Source organism: Hypanus sabinus, chromosome 10, assembly GCF_030144855.1.
Source record: "Hypanus sabinus isolate sHypSab1 chromosome 10, sHypSab1.hap1, whole genome shotgun sequence".
Taxonomy (NCBI): Eukaryota; Metazoa; Chordata; class Chondrichthyes; order Myliobatiformes; family Dasyatidae; genus Hypanus; species Hypanus sabinus.
Genome location: NC_082715.1, coordinates 23999499 through 24017341, shown reverse-complemented (window position 1 = coordinate 24017341; position 17843 = coordinate 23999499). Strand labels below are relative to the sequence as shown.

General features: G+C 41.1%; 1 protein-coding gene across 3 annotated transcripts in view; it reads right to left on the bottom strand.

The window, feature by feature from the left end:
* The window catches only part of trmt11 (tRNA methyltransferase 11 homolog), a 74769-nt gene that overhangs the window by 37439 nt on the left and 19487 nt on the right, over window positions 1-17843 (bottom strand). For all 3 annotated transcript variants that reach the window (XM_059981511.1, XM_059981512.1, XM_059981513.1), the window contains 7 exons: window positions 16755-16836; window positions 16078-16170; window positions 11237-11371; window positions 7532-7688; window positions 4654-4734; window positions 2653-2817; window positions 1702-1774 (listed from right to left, as the gene is read on the bottom strand). In XM_059981511.1, the coding sequence (XP_059837494.1) occupies window positions 1702-1774; window positions 2653-2817; window positions 4654-4734; window positions 7532-7688; window positions 11237-11371; window positions 16078-16170; window positions 16755-16836 (786 nt within the window). The remainder of the gene's footprint in view (window positions 1-1701; window positions 1775-2652; window positions 2818-4653; window positions 4735-7531; window positions 7689-11236; window positions 11372-16077; window positions 16171-16754; window positions 16837-17843) is intronic.

Here is a 17843-nt window from a genome sequence, read left to right as displayed (position 1 = left end):
CATTTGCTCGCTCTCAAAAATGTATTCAAGCTACTGTGTTTTTAAAAGCAAAAAATATATTGAAAATAGTGCTGTTCATCATTCAGCGATGTTTGCTTACTTCTATCACAATAGCATTCTCCCCTGCTTTTCCCAGTTCCTTTAGTCCTGAAATATATTTATTTATTCCATATATTTATTCAGCAACTTGGCTTATGTTCACCACTGCCCTCTGAGAGGAGAAATGCCTTTTCATCTCAGAACTGTATCTCTTAAAACCTGAGACAGCGACTCTACATACTAGACACCACAGCTACGAGATACATTTCTCTTCCATCCAATTCACTTAGTCCCATCAGAATTTTGTAACCTTCAATTAGGTTCCCTCCCATTCTTCTAACTCTGGTGAATATAAATCTAGTTAACCTAATATGGCAGTTCCACCACAGTGACTCAAACTGGTGAACCTTTGTTATGCTCTATGACAAGTATCCTTACTTAGGTACTCCAAGATTGACATGTACATGAAACGCTGTTGTAGGAAAGCAGCATCCATCATCAGAGATCCCCACCACCCAGGCCGTGCTCTCTTCTCACAGGTGCCATCAGCTAGAAGGTAAAAGAGCCTCAGGACTTGCAGCACCAGTTTCAATTACGGTTACTACCCTTCAATGATCAGGCTCTTGAATAAAAGGGGATAGTTAAACTCATTTTCCCCATCCACTGAGACATTTCCAATAACCAATGATCTCACTTTAAGGACTCTATCTCATTATCTCATGACCTCATTATTTATTGCTATGTATTTATATTTGCATTTGCACAATTTGTTGTTTTCTGCACTCTGGTTGATCCTGTTATCACTACTATTCTATAGATTTGCTCACAAGGAAACAAATCCCAGGGTTGTATTATGGTGACATATGGTGATAACAAAATTTATTTTGAACTTTGAAGTGTGGTCTTTTTGGTCCAGTCCATAAATCCTGTCACCATGAAAGCTAAAATGCCACTTTCCTTAACTGCTTGCTGCACCTGCTTGTTTGCATTGTATGAGAACATTATTTGAATAATACACTGCTACGATGCTTCTGACCTTTTGAAGTGGATCACATTTGTTCTCGTTAGTCTATTAGCCATGTTTTCTGTACAGCATTTATTTATTTAGAGAAACAGGCCTTCCAGCCAACAAACTCACGATTATACCCACATGACCGATTAACCTAATAACCCAACTGTGGAATCGGGGAGGAAACGTGAGCACCCAGGGGAATCTCACATGGTTCAAACTCCTTAAAGACAGCGGCGGGAATTGAACCTGAGTCACTGGTGCTGTAATAGTGTACACTAACTACTGTACTAACTGTGGCATTAAGTCACTTGAAGCCTCCTTGCATCCTCCTCAAACTGCAATCTGTTCCTTCTTCTGAATTGTTCACAAATATCATACAAAGTAAGGTGAAGGGAGCTGTTTGGAGATGGGAATAGTCTCTCTTTGTAATGTATTTTACACAGTAGCCAATGAAAGAAAGATGTCAAAATGATACATCCCTCAGACTGCTAGAAGATTTTATGATGAACACCTCATAACCTCATTCGTTCGATAAAATAATTTCAATTTCCCAAATAATTTTTTAAAACTTTGGTACATTAACAGTGGTTTATAGAGTTGAGACATAAATATCAATTGTATTCAAATATTTAAGTCAAACTGAAACTTACTATTCTTCCGCTGGTTTTATACTTCCTTTCTGTGATCCTGTTTTCCGCGTAGATTCCCTGATACCATATGGAGCTTAAAAAGAAAGTACTTTAAGTTGTCAGAAAGGAATCCACATTTTTAACAATTAAGGAAGTTAACTCTGCTTTATTTTATGCCCATTTTGAGTCAATTTGACAACATTAAATTTAATCCAGTTGTGTTGACAAAAGCATTTTTAAAGGCTCAGAGGAATGAGACAGGTCAAGTTGTTGAGCGGTGTTGCAACAGCAACCTTTGCACTTATTGTCAGCAAGACCAAGGGATTGTTTGTGGACTTCAGGAAGAGGAAGTTGGGAGAACACACACCAATCCTCATTGGGTCCGTGGTGGAAAAGGTATGCAGCCTCTAGCTCCCCGGCTGTCAATACCTCAGGAGCAGAGCGACATGGGCAGCTCTGTTAGGAGTTTGGGGTGATCGAGAACATCACCAAAGACTGGTTGCGTCACCACCTGGTATGGAGGGTTAAATACACAGAATCACAAGAGGCTGCTGAGGATTGTCGATTTAGTCAGCTCCAACCCTCCCCGTCATCAAGGACATCTTCAAGAGGCAGTACCTCAAAAAGGTGGCATCCACCATTACAGACCCTCACCACCTGCGACATTATCACCATCAGTGAAGGAGGAAGACCCATACTGATATGATTCAGGACCAGCTCCCTCCCCAAGGCCATCAGATTGCTGAACAAACTGTGAACCCATGAGACTACCACATTAATTCTCTTCTTAGCACCATTTATTTTCTGTAATGTATAGATTTTTATGTCTTTGCACAGAACTACTGCTGCAAAACAACAAACTCCACATCATAAGTTAGTGATAATAAATCTGATCCTAACTGATCAATTTGCAGTGATTTCACAAACCATAACCTAAGATAACATCGTGTGTTTTCTTCAAAATCAACTTACGATCTGTAATGATTGCATCAAAAATATTCGCCTTCCTCCATATGTTTTTGGAAGTGTCTGAAACGAGCACATCAACATAGAATTTCTCCAGGCCATACTGCCGGAGGTTAGCCCGGATGTTTTCATCGGGTCCTCTCCATTTCTGGTTCTTCCTACTGGCCTTGCCTGTAGATTTATAGAAATAAGATAGTAAGCATCCCAAAATAACAAAACCTACCTTTAGCTGAGAGCACTCTTGAAGATTAAAGATAAATATTATTTATCACTTTGAAACAACAAAATATATAATGAAGTGCATTGTTCACATCAAATGGGTTGACACAGTAACGAAGTGGTTAGCATAAGATTTTATTGTACTGGCGACTCGGGATCAATTGCCACCGCTGCCTGTGAGGAGTTTGCATGCTCTCCCCATGATCACATGGTTCTCTTCCGGGTGCTCCCACAGTCCAAAGATCCACAGGTTGGTAGGTCATTGTAAATTGTCCCATCATTAGGCTAGGGTTAAATTGGGAGATTTGCTGGATGGCACAGCTCAAAGGGCTGGAAGAGCCCTGTGTATATCTCAATAGAATTTAAAAAAATCAAATTAAATCAGTGGGCAGCCAACAGGTGTCGTCACACTACCAGCACCAGCTCAGCATGCCCATGACTCACTCATCCTAACCAAACATCTTTGGAATGTGGGAGGATATAGGATGGCCTAACTCCGCTCCTATGTCTAACGGCTAAGACTCCCCCACCATTCCATATGAGTGGATTATCCATGCTAGCCTCAGCTCCTCCGACCAGAAGACAATAAGACATAGGAGCAGAATTAGGCCATTTGGGCCATCAAGTCTGCTCTGCCACTCAATCATGGCTGATCTTTTTTATTCCCCTCCTCAGCCCCACTCCCCGGCCTTCTGCCCGAAACCTTTGACGCCATGTCCTATCAAGAATCTATCAAGCTCCACTTTAAATACAGCCAACGAGCTGGCCTCCCCAGCTGCCTGTGGTAATAAAATTCTGCAAGGTCACCTCTCTCTGGCTAAGAAAACTTCTTCGTATCTCTGCTTTAAATGGATGCCCCTCTACCCTGAGACTGTGCCCTCTTGTCCTAGACATCCCACTACCCCCCCCCCCATGGGAAACATCCTTTTCACATCCACCATGTCTCCACCTTTCAACATTCGAACGGTTCCAATGAGATCCCCCCCCCCATCCCTCTAAATTCCAGTGAGTACAGACCCAGAGTCATCAATCGTTCCTTGTATGATAACCCTTTCATTCCCAGAATCATCCTTGTGAACCTCCTCTGAATCCTCTCCAAAGTCAGCACATCTTTTCTCAGATGAGGAGCCTTAAACTGGTCACAATACTCAAGGTGAAGCCTCACCAGTGCCTTATAAAGCCTCAGCATCACATCCCTGCTCTTGTATTCTAGACCTCTTGAAATAAATGCTAATATCGCATTTGTTTTCCTCACCACCGGCCCAACCTGCAAGTTAACCTTTAAGGTGTTCTGCACATTTATTTCTTCTACCAAAGTGCATGACCATGCATTTTCCAACATTACATTTTACTTGCCACTTTCTTGCCCACAACCTCTGCTGTGCCAGTTCCCCAAAGCTCTCCTTGGTCCTTCAAATATTTATCTGCATATTAAATATATCTAATGATCTGACCTCCACCGGCATCAGCTCCTGAAGAAGGGCCTCAGCCCGAAACATCGACTGTTTACTCTTTTCCATAGCTGCTGCCGCGCCTGCATTTTGTGTGCATTGGTTCACTGTACATTTTAATGTGATTGTCTCAAATAAAGCCAACCCAAACTAATTTAAAAAATTAACTTATTTAAGTTAACAAGGAAACTTAAATGAGTTTAAGGAAACGGACCCTTTTTAAACTAAAACGCAACTTTCTCAGGTACAGAAAAGTAACTTTTTTTTAAAGAGACATCAGTAAAGGTAGATTACATATGCAAGTATAATGAATGCTAGTAAAAGTCTTGGTTCTCACCACGCCCATGAATAATGTTGTAGTCAATATCGGTCCCACATACATACGCACCAAAATGAGCACAAGCAACAAGAAGGCTTCCTGAAGAAAAACAAAATGTGATTATATAACATGAACGGCAAAACAGAATAATAGACTGTCCATTATAGAACACTGTATTAAAACAGCCAGAGTTTGTACCATCTCCCACTGGAATTGTGGAATTGTTAAGGAATCCCTGTTTTCCTAAAACCAACATAAAGAGTTTCCTGGATAGTAGTTCTGAAGTTTGGAAATAGATCTTAATGACTTAGTGTGACTCTGAAAGGTAGTCAGAGTGTAGCTAATGCACTAAGCACATATGATAGAGCACAGGTTTGTTGAATTGTGCAATGCTAAATCAACAGCTGTGAGGTTTTTAATATTAACTCATCTATCCTTCCCTCATTAGGATTTAATGAGCCATTCGCAGTTTCATTCATTGAGCCATGTCTGTCAAGCACCTCCGCTCCATCCACCAAAAGTGGAATTTCCTAGTGGCCAAATATTTAATTCTGATTCCCAATCCCATTCTGACCTGTCAGTCCATGGCCTCCTCTTGACCATGCTGAGGCCACCCTCAGGGTGGAGGGGCAATACCTTATATTCCATATGTTGGTAGCTTCCAACCTGATGGCATGAATATTGATTGCTCCTTCCAGTAAAAAAAAATTATGCTCTTCCTCTCCTCTTCTTCTAATCCCCACTCAGGCCTCACTTGCCTATCACCTCCCTGAATCCCTTCCTTCTTCCCTTTCTCCCATGATCCCCATTCCTCTCTTATCAGATTCCTTCCTCTCCAGCACTTTACCTTTCCCACCCTCCTGGCTTCACCAGGTATCCTCTTTCCTCTCACACCTTTTTATTCCAGAACCTTCCCCCTTCCTTTCTAGTACTGAAGAAGGGTCTCAGCCCAAAACACCGACTGCTCATTCCTTTCCATTGGTGCTGCTGATCAGCTGAGTTCCTCCTGCACTTTGTGTAGCTCTGGATTTCCAGCATCTGCAGAATTTCTCATGTTCGTGTGTGTTATGACATGTTTGGCTTAATCTTTGAAACAAGCAATATGCCACTGGCAGGGTCAACCAGTCTTCAACTTAAAACCTTACGTTTCTTTATCTTTCTCGAGACGCTTCATAACCTGCTGCGTGAATCCAGCAGTTTTGGGACTAATTTCAGTTGTTAAACACGTGCAGTTTTTTTTCCCATAAAGCTGCTTTACTTCCCAACTAAATATGAGAAAAGGATTTGTTTGTTCGTGTTACGTACCCTTGTCACGTGACTGGGGTTGAAGCTGTACTGGACTTGAGGTAATGGTCTTGTGATGGTGGAGTGACGTCATTTTCCCGCCAGTAGAGATCATGTGACAGGTTTTTTTTACAGGTTATAAAAGGAAGACCCCACCCTGTGAGGAGGGGCAGTTCGTGGCTGGATTTGCCATGTTGACTTCATGCCACTGCATGGTTTAATGTGATGATGCAGTTTAGTTGAAGGATGAAGTTTTATCTAATGCCTAAAGTTTAAAAGGTCATTGCCAGCAGTTTCTTTACAATACTGCTAGTTGAGAAATAAGTGGAGAGTGAAGATCGGAGTTCGGGAGTTAAAGATCGAGGAGAACCGATTTTCGACAGTGAAACGGGTTCGACCTTGTTTAATCCTTATTCAGAAGGAATTCGTTGACTGTTCTCGTGTTAATCTCTGCGGGATAGCAGAAGATTGAGGACAGTGTGATAAAGGAAAGGTCAGTGCCTTTAAGCCGTTTCGTTTCGTAAATTCTTCGTGGGAAAAGTTCGACGCCGGGGATCGAAGCAAAACGACGTGAAAGAGAATTTAAATCATCTTAAAAAGTCTCTCCCTTAAATGGACTGTGAGCATTTTGAACTTTTGGCAATACTACTTTAAAGAACTGTTTGAGCTGCCTCGCTTTAAGAACTGTTCAAGCTGCCACACAGCAGCTGATTTCCGGTTACGTTAGTGTTTGTTTACTTTTGGAGGGTTTGTTTTCAGTGTTTAATAAACGTGTTGTTTGTTATAAAAACCCTTGCCAAACTCATATATTTATTGTTGCCTGAATACGTAACAGTTCGTTATATGCCCTGTTGAGAAAAAGTTAATGGCATTATTATGGCACAAGTTTATGGTAAGTGAAAGGTTATGGTTAATCCCAATGATAGATCTTGGCCCAAAATGTTGATTGTTTATTGCCTTCCATAGATGCTGTCTGACCTGCTGAGTTCCTCCAGCATTTTATGTGTGTTGCTGAGAAAAGTTATGGCTTGGCATTTCAAGAGAAAGTGAATTTTTAAACAGTGGGATAAGTCTTGGATAACCCTGAAAGAGCTTGTGAGCACAATAACACTGGAAGTGCTTGAGAGTACAGACCATCGTTCTTACTGATTTTAATTATCATTGAAGGCTATCGTGGATCTGCCAACATCCATATAGATCTGCTGACAGTTAAGTTTGTAACAGGGCTAATCCCAAGCATGGACTGCCACTCACACGAAGACTGAATCTACCAGCTTTATCAGATACCCACTGCTCATGCTGGGAAATCTGTCTACTGGCCTGTGCCACTATCTATTGAGCCAAAGAACAGGCTCCATGAAATGAATGGGAGAAATCTGCTCTGTGCAGAAAGGCAGATAAAAATTATTGTTTGAGATCAGTTTTCATCATAATTGTGTGGGTGCCCATGTTTGTATTACCTTCTGACTAACTTCATCAGCTGAGTGCTTCTGAATGTTTATAAATGCCACAAAAATTCCCTAACAGTGACAGCTTTGAGACAAACAGATTCTGTGTGTTGTGCTGTACTGGCTAAAATGCTGGGTGTTGGTGTCAGTCGTCTCCTTCTTACCTGTTCCCACAAATGGATCAAAAATCAAGCTGTCGGCTCCTGCTTTAGCGTGATTTGCCATGATAAAGGAAAGGCAGGCGTCCATGCTGGTATTACCGATGAAGTGACGTTTCTTCACACTGTACAAGTTGATTAGCTCCCTCCGACCATCAGCAATCTAAAGAGGAAACAGCACCAACATTTACTTCATTACTTCTCCAGAAGATTTTAAAAGAATGTTATCTTTTGCTTTCCTGATCAAAAAAGAATCATCACAGTCTTGTAATCCAAATCTGAGGTTTCAACCAAACTGCTGAACCTACCAGCTCTTATTACAAAGAGTAATATTTATTTACAAACACAAGACATTCTTCAGATGCTGGAAATCCGAGCAACACACACACACAATGCTGGAGGACAATGTCCTGCCAAAGGGTCTTGTCCCAGAAAGTCAACTGTACTCCTTTCCATTGATGCTGCCTGGCCTACTGAATTCCTCCAACATTTTGTGTGTGTTGTTTTAATACTCAGCAGGTCAGGCAGCATCTATGGAAATGAATAAATAACTAACGTTTTGGGCCAACACCTTCACCAGGACTGGAAAGGAAGGAGGAAGATGCCAGAATAATAAAGTGTTGGAGGTGTGCGGGGGGGAAGGAGTACAAGCCAGAACATGATAGGTAAAGCCAGGTGGGTGAGAGAGAGAAGATCCTTCGAGAAACGTAAACTGTTTATTTATTTCCATAGATGTTGCCTGACCTGCTGAATTCCTCCAGTATTTTGCATATCTAACACTTAGAATGTGTGTGCTGCTGAGAAGGATAACTTCCTTTTTATATCACTTTTTTGTTCTTTATAATTGTTGCATGGTGTTGCTTCCTGTTGCTTATCACACCAACACACCACAGCAAATATCTAACACATGTAAATGTGTATCCTCCAAGAAGACCACAACTCTATCATAGGGTTTGGAGGCTTGCGTGCCTCGATGACCCAGAGAGTCAAGATGGCTGGAGTCTGCGCTTTACGCTTTGGCTCGTGGTAGGGTCACCCATGCCATAGAGGTCAAAGGGTAGCGGACAGACTAAGAGTGGTCCACCTGTCCTCCAGGTTCGGGGGTTCATCTCAGGGCGAACAACCCTGACTGGTCAAAAAACAATCATTACAGAAACAGCTATGGAGAATCCTGAGTCCTGAGGCTCCACCCAGGTCTTGCGCGACTGTCAGTAGTGAAAACCGATACTGACTTGATGAAAGAAGCTCTGAACATGGCCAGAAATGGAGGACCATCATTACTGCGCTAAACACTAGCGGCATAACGGACAGCAAGTAAGTACATAAATATATATGGCGACTTCTCCATGGGTCGTCACTTCATCGTGGTGGAGAAGCTTGTATGGTCCTGAGATCCCGAGAGCGATGCCATCTGGAGCTATGCTCCTGGTAGGGTCACCCATGGCGGTAAGGTCGAGGGTGAGGTCCCTGACAAAGAACAATCCAACCAAGATCTCAACGGTGGAACAGGTGGATGAAGTTACTTTGAACTCAACGGCTGTGAAGGCAGATGAAGGCTGCAACAAATCCATCAGCTCCAATCATTGTGGTTTCCATGCCAAAGTATCGTGTGCTTCTTGAAATGCAACATGAAGTACACGTTAAACAAATACACGCACAGGCGTCTTCGCTCTGTGGAAACAGAATGAAAACCATCATCCTTGACCTCGAGGGATAGCCACGACGATATATGGCAAATAAACTGATCCTCCACTCTTGTTACAGCCTATCCCTGACTGCTCTTGAAATGATTCTAGGGAAGTCTGCATTTGGACTTGCTGCAGTCTTTCTGGTGAAAATACTCTCATAATGTCTTTGGGCTGGAACTCACAGAATTTAGATCCAACAAAGGTCATGGAATGGTCATAGGTTTCAAGTCAAGATGATGCATGACTTGAAGGGCATCCTGAAGATCATGAAGTTCCCATTCACCTGCTGTCTTTGTCCTTGTTGTAGAAGATATTGCAGGCTTGGGAGATGCTGTCAGTCATCTTGGTGAGTAACTGCAGTAGGTTCAGCTGAGAGCAGACAATGCAGAGCTGGTGAAGGGAATGAATGGTTAAAACAGTGGACAGGTTCCAATTAACCCAGATGATTTGCCTGGATGATATCAAGTACATAACTGTCATTGGAGTTTCACTCATTTAGACAAGTGGTGGTTGGATGATGGAAAGGCTTTGGGGAGTGACCTGCTGCGGAATATCTCGCCTCCAACCTGCTCTTACTATCACCCTGTTTATGTGGTTGGTCCAGTTGCCATGTCAATAGTAATCCTTAGATTATAAGTGGTGATATTGCTGTTAAATAATAATTAGATTCTCAAACTTAAATAATTGGCAAACTCTCTATTTTTGTGACGTTCAGTGATAAATATACACGGAAGACATTGGGGATCCCACATGCTCATACAAAGCACCATGAACTAATTCTTACATTCACCTGAGATGTTGTCAGTATTATTTGATTTTATTTAGATACAGACCAGAAAAAGCCCTTTGGACATTGCACAACTCAGAACCACCAACCCCCACCCTCCGATTTAACCTAGCCTAAATACAGGACAATTTACATTATCTAATTAATCTACTAACCAATACGTCTTTGGACTGTGGGAGGAAACCAGAGCACCCAGATAAAATCCACATGTTCCACAGGGAGGACGCACAGACTCCCTACAGATGATGTCAGAATTAAACCCTGATCTCCGATGCCCCAGGCTGGAATAGCATCACACAAACCGCTACGTGGCACCCGGATGAAGGTAACGTCATAGAAACACCATATTTCAGCCAGTCTCCTAGCAACGCTTTGGGAACGTTAACATAGCTTTTAGTGCCATCAGGAGTGGATCTTCAACCCAGAACCTTTTCACTCGGCAGAGAGCCAATTATAAATTGAACCACAACCAATACTCACATAGATTCACAAGGTTAATTAGATTCACAAGGTTAATTCCTGGGATGTCCGGACTATCTTATGCAGAGAGGTTAGAGAGACTGGGCTTGTACACGTTGGAATTAAGGAGATTGAGAGGGGATCTGATTGCAACATATAAGATTATTAAGGGATTGGACATGATAGAGGCAGGAAATATGTTCAGATGCTGGGAGAGTCCAGTACCAGAGGGCATGGTTTGAGAATAAGGGATAGGTCATTTAGGACAGAGTTAAGGAAAAACTTCTTGTCCCAGAGAGCTGTGGCGGTCTGGAATGCACTGCCTCGGAAGGCAGTGGAGGCCAATTCTCTGGATGCTTTCAAGAAGGAGCTAGATAGGTATCTTATGGATAGGAGAATCAAGGGATATGGGGACAAAGCAGGAACCGGGTATTGATAGTAGATGATCAGCCATGATCTCAGAATAGCAGTGCAGGCTCGAAGGGCTGAATGGTCTACTTCTGCACCTATTGTTTATTGTCTATATACCAAGGAAAGCATACACTGAGTATTCAATATCCAGCACACTATCTTCTCCAACAATGAGAATCCAGACAACCTTCATTCAGTTAAGACACAGAGGCCAATGAAATGATCCACTGCCAGTTTGTCTGACCAACCAATTCACCACTGATTAGGGTTAAACATCTGACATTTTCAGGTATCAGTCTGTTAGTTCATTTCCACAGGATAATAGATTAAAATTATAAATTAATATTCTATTTCAATAAATCTCACCCATCTTCCAAAATAAATATGAAAGGGCTTCTCTGGGGCATTATTGGGATCTGTTCCGTAGTCTTCAAGTAACCAGAACACATGTTCTGGTTCCTTTAATTTCACTGTTCCTTGAAATGGCAAAAATCCTAAATCCTGTAAATACATGAAATAAAGTCAAGACAAAAGCATATGCAACACTGAAGGAAAGTTACTGGTCAGAATAAATATTTTGTTAACTTCTTGAAAATATAGATTAATCACAAGCAAGAGAAAATCTGCAGATGCAGGAAATCCAAAGCAACACAAACAAAAAGCTGGAGGAACTCAGTAGGCCAGGCAGCATTTTGTGTGTGTAGATTAGATTAATATACACTTTCAATACTTTAAGTGTCTTAGTGCTGTTTGTTATCTTACTTTCCATAACTATTTTATAATATTTGCCTCTGTCACATCTTTCCAATTTGCAAACATTTTAACCACATCTTTATAATTGCCAGGGGGGAAAATGAAACATAGTATGTTTTTCAAAAGCTTCCGCAGTGAAACTCAGGGGAGGGCATTATATCTTTTAATGTTGAGAGCAAATTATAAACAGTGTATGTTTTCCTTGTATAATTGATGCCGAACACATCAGATTAGTTCTCCCTTCCTTATCCTCCTGTACTTCTATGTGGATGTCATTAGCAATACCTTTTCCCAATGCTCTAAGTATTTTAAGAGATTCTTAAATTTTAAGAGATTTATGGTCATTGGATTTATTGAGTGTGCCCACAATAAACTGAATTTCAGGGTTCTATATGGTGACATATATGAGGGTGATTGATTAAGTTCGTGGCCTAAGGTAGAAGGAGTCAGTTTTAGAAAACCTAGCACATTTATTTTTCTGCATAGTCCTCTCCTACATTTACACACTTAGTCCAACAGTTGTGGAGCATACGGATCCCTTCTTTGGTAGAAGTGGCCCAGAGCAAAGTAGATTATTAACTTCGAACTTTCTGCATAATCACTCAAAGAGTTGAACTGCACGTGCATGTAACGAGAGCTGTATAACTCATCTCCTAAATACCTTAGGCCACAAACTTATCAATCACCCCATACTGTGGCCCACTTCTGGAGGTCCAAAACGCGACTTCTACAAAGAAGGGATCCGTATGCTCCACGACTGCTGGGCTAAGTGTGTAAATGTAGGAGAGGACTATGTTGAAAAATAAATGTGCTAGGTTTTCTAAAATTGACTCTCTCTACCTTAGGCAACGAACTTATCAATCACCCCATGTAAGTACTTTGATAATCAATTTACTTTGAACTTGGAACATGAGCACTAGATCAGTGGAATTGGCAATATTGCTGAACAATAGTTACTTATTTGGGCTTCATTAACAAATCAGCCATTTGCATTGCCATTTTTGTTTTGAAGAATTATCAATAGCCTGCTCTGAGGTAAATTTCATTTGTAACATTCATGAGATTGGTAGTTCTAACTTCGAAATTATTTGCTGTACCTGACATCCACTAGGCTTTGACAATTTAACTTGTGAATGAAAGGATATCTTTTTGCCAGACAATATTCTTTCTCTAACCACTTACCATTGTCTTACTATTATTGAAGGTGGTCCTTCTCGCATTTTTAAATGCATGAGCACTTCACCTCCAATAAACAGTTATTTTCCATCATCTTGGCATTGGGATGGCATTGGGATGGCATTGTGATGGCATTATGATGGCTGCATTAATCAATAGCTAATATTAACAATTAATAGTTACCCAGGGGAACTCTCTCTCAATTTCACTGCAGCCTTTGAGCTATTAAGCTTTCATAGGATATAGGTAGGAATATGATAGGGACTTACAGAATATTTAACAAGCAATAATAATACTGGAATGGCAATGCATGTCCAAATCACAGTGATGTGTAACTCTGAAGTGATAATGTTTCTACAAGACTACTGTTTACCATAAGACCATAAGATATAGGAACAGAATTAGGCCATTTTGCCCATTAAGTCTGTTCTGCCATTTCATCATGGCTGACCCATTATTCCTCTCAGCCCCAATCTCCTGCCTTCTCCCCTTATCCCTTCATGCCTTGACCAATGAAGAAACTATCAACTTCTGCCTTAAATATACACAAGGACTTGGCCTCCACAGTTTTCTGTGGCCGCGAATTCCACAGATTCACCACTCTCTGGCTGAAGAAATTCTGTCCAAAAAGGATGCCCCTCTATTCTGAGGCTGTGTCCTCTGGTCCTAGACTCCCCCTCCGTAGGAAACATCCTCTCCACAACCACTCTATCAAGACCTTTCAACATTCGATAGGTTTAACATCCTCATTAGTTATATCACCAGGGGGAACTAATATTAATATGATATCAGTACATTCTCTAGGTTGTATGCACTGTAACCAGTGGAGTGGCTAAACAAAGATTAACACATCTCTAAAGATTAGCTTTATTTACCACATGTACATTGAAACATACAGTGAAATATATCAGTTGCACTAACGACCATCACAGTCCGAGGATGTGTAGGCAGCAGCCTACACATGTCACCATAATTCCTGTGCCAACGTAGCATGCCCACATCTTAATAACCTGAAGCACGTCTTTGGAATGTGGGAGAAAACCCGAGCACCCGGAGGAAACCCACGCAGTCACAGGGAAAACATACAAACTCCTTACAGTCAGCAGTGAGAAGTGAACCCGTGGTGCTAGCACTGTAAAGAGCTGTACTAGCTTTTTGCCAAATTAACCCCAGCTATATAAAGCTGAGGAAATAGCCAGCTGATTCTCCTTCCCTAACGTGGTGCCCGAAATGCAAGGAGATACACAATATGAAGTTAGAGATTTATCATTCCTGAAAAGAAAGTGGACTATTCAGTTACTAAAATAGGATGTATATTAGTTAAAGAAAAATTATGCAGAATGTTTTAAGCATTTTGGAATCATTAATACTTATATTTAGAGTGGAAAATATAAAAAGGCAGTATTTCCAAGATGTAAGAAAATCAATAATCCTCAACTATTTTGCCAAGTGCATTCTGTGTCTGATATAACTTTTTTTTCCAGAAATGAACCCTGTTGATTTCTGAAATGTGGTCACCAGTGCAGATGCTGTCTGAAGTAAGACCATAAGATATAGGAGCAGAAGTAGGCCATTCAGCCCATCAAGTCTGCTGTGCCATTCAATCATCCCCACTCCCCTGCTTTCACCCCATACTCTTTGATGCCCTGGCTAATCAAGAACCTACCTATTTCTGTCTTAATTGCACCCAATGACATGGCCTCCACAGCCACTCGTAACAACAGAGATTTACCATTCTGTGACCAAAGTAATTTCTCCACATCTCGGTTCTAAAAGGAAGTCCTTCAATCCTGAAGTGATGCCTTCCTGTCCTAGAATCCCCCACCATGGGAAATAACTTTGCCATATCTAATCTGTTAAGGCCTTTTAACATTCGGAATATTTCTATGAGATCTCCATTCATCCTCCTGAACTGCACAGAATACAACCCAAGACCTGTCAGATGTTCCTCATGTTTCACTCCTGGAATCATTCTTGTGAATCTTCTCGGAACCCTCTCCAATGTCAGTATATCCTTCCTAAAATAAGGAGCCCAAAACTGCACTCAATACTCCAAGTGTGGTCTCACGAGTGCCTTATAGAGCCTCAACATCACATCCCTGCTCTTATATACTATACCTCTAGAAATGAATGTCAACATTGCACTTGCGTTCTTCACCACCAACTCAACCTGGAGGTTAACCCTTAGGGTATCTTGCACAAGGACTCCCAAGTCCCTTTGCATCTCTGCATTTTGAATGCTAAATCTAAATAATATTCTGCCCGTTTATTTCTTTCACCAAAATGCATAACCATACACTTTCCAACATTGTATTTCATTTGCCACTTCCTTGCCCTAAACTATTTAAGTCTCTCTGCAGGCTCTCGGTTTCCTCAACACCACCTCCTCTACCTATCTTTGTATCATCATCAAATTCAGCCACAAATCCATTAATACCGTAGCCCAAATCATTGACATACATCATAGAAAGTAACAGTCCCAACAATGACCCCTGTGGAACTCCACTGGTAACCGGCAGCCAGCCAGAATAGGATCCCTTTATTCCCACTCTCTGTTTTCTGCTGACCAGCCAATGCTCCAGCCATGCTGGTAACTTCCCTGTAATTCCATGCTTATCTTACTAAGCTTTTGCTTATCTGATGCATATCTTGCTAAGCAGCCTCAAGTGTGGCACCTTGTCAAAGGCCTTCTGAAAATCCAAGTACACCATATCCTCTACATCTCCTTTGTCTACCCTGCTTGTACTTTCCTCAAAGAATTGCAGTAGGTTTGTCAGGCAGGATTTTCCTTTCAGGAAACTATGCTGGCTTTGTCCTATCTTGTCATGTGTCTACAGGTACTCTGTAATCTCATCCCTAACAATCGATTCCAAAAACTTCCTAACTACTGATGCCAGGTTAAAATGTTTTATTGTTATCCAGGTGTGTATTATAAGATAGTTTATCAGCTGTAAATCTAAGGTGAAAACCAAATCCTGAACACATTTCCACCTGGTCACTAAGAATAGTTATCGTGATTTAACTTCTCTTCTCTCTCCCACAATTACTAGTACTGAGATGAACTGCAAACTTAACTATCCAATCTTTTGAAAATTGGGAATAAGTTAGCTAATAGAGTAAATGTGACGTTTTACCACACAATGTTAGTTACTACCTAAAACACTGAAGAAACCTCTTTATTCCAACACATTATTACCAGAACTCTGAACATACCAAGTAACAGTACAAATGTCAAACACTAAATTAGAGACAGTAAAAAGAAAAAGTTTGATACATACATCTATCTTTTGAATTCTCTCATTATGCGACAAGGTTTTATTGAATGCATAAACTTTTATCTGATATGTTGAACCTTGCTGAAGGAATGGGGCCTAAAGCAGGAAAATGAATATTGTTAGTTGAATACAGTCAAATATCTTTTACATATATAAAGTACTTTGCAAAAGTACTACACACATATATATAGCTACAGTGCCTCAGACTTTTGCACAGTACTGTAGTAATTTTATGTATTGCACTGTAATGCGGCCGCACAAAAAAATTAATTTCATGAGATTTGTAAGTGATGATAAACCTGATTCTAATATGTGTTTCTATTGTGGACTGAGAATGGGAAGGGGGCAGGGAGAGGGGAGTCATGGTTGGGACAAGGGAAGGGAGTGAGGAGGGAGTGGGAAGCGCCAGAGAAACATTCTGTAATGATCTCGCCTCAGGACTGGGTGTGTCTGCCCACAATGAAACCCCTGCCCCTGACAATCCTTCTCTGTCACCTGTTCCAAATCCTTCTCATAGTGATCCACCCACACCATTCCCAACTTTATTTGCTCCTGCAAGATTTACAAACTCAATCTCTGCTCTACATTGTCAAGTACCCTTACTATATGTGACTAAGACTTTTGCATAGTACTCTGTGTGTGTACATCAGATGGTAAGGTTGGTTCCTGTCCATACATACCATTTTGTCAACAGGATAATTTCTCAGTGAGTTATGCAGTTCTTCATGTGTTCTTCCTTGACCCCACAATTCAAATATTGACCTGCAAAGTGAAGAACGGATGCTATGTCGAAAACAAACTCTTCAGACAAATTATGTAGCTAAACCAGGTACAATACCAAAACTCATTATTCTGTAAACTGTAGAAGGTGGAAATGTAAAACAAAATACTCGGGCTATGTCCACTCTCAACCAGATAATTTTGAAAACGCCGGTTTCACGTAAAAGCGATAGGCGTCCACACTATGCCTTTTTGAAAATATCTCTATCCACATTGAAACGGAGATTTCGGCGAATCTCCTCCTCCTGCATATGCACAGGACACATCTACCGAAAACAAGTGACATGTTTGGTGTCGAAACTCACCGCAAAAATGCACGTTTGTGTAGTTACAGACTAGAAAAAATGACGGACAGCTGTTGGCTTTCGCGCAGGAGAATTTAAAAGTAAAAAAAAAATACTGGCGCGTACGGAGGCAACCGACAGGGAGTTCACGGACAGATTGACCCGGCTGACGACGAACATTGAAAAACTGACTAACTCTGTTGCATTAATAAAGCACCTTGTTAAATGTATAAAACATGTCTGCATCAGTGTTATCTTGTATTTCCATACAATGTTACATTAGACTGTTACACATCTATTGTCAGAGAAGTACTTGCATAAATAGGTAAACCACCTTCATACGAGCAAGGACAGAAAACAGGGCAAAGTGAGTATACTTATTTATTTAGTAAATTATGGGTCAAAGTATTTGGTGAGTACATTTCTAACTCTTCTGGCTTCAGTCTCGTTGCCGTCTGTTCTGAAATTGTTAGGTTGCGTTCAAGAAAATAATGAAATAGCGTGCTGCCGTCTGACAGTGTTTTCAGAAGTCTCCGGTTACCCCATCCAAACTGATCCTGCGAATCCGGCATTTTCAAAAATATCCAGCCTGGAAAGCGTTTCTGAAAAGCTCCGGTTTTGGGGGACGAAAACACCGTTTTAGTGTGGACGAAGGGTAAAAACGAAGAGAAAAAGCTTCGGTTACGGATTTATCCAGTGTAGTGT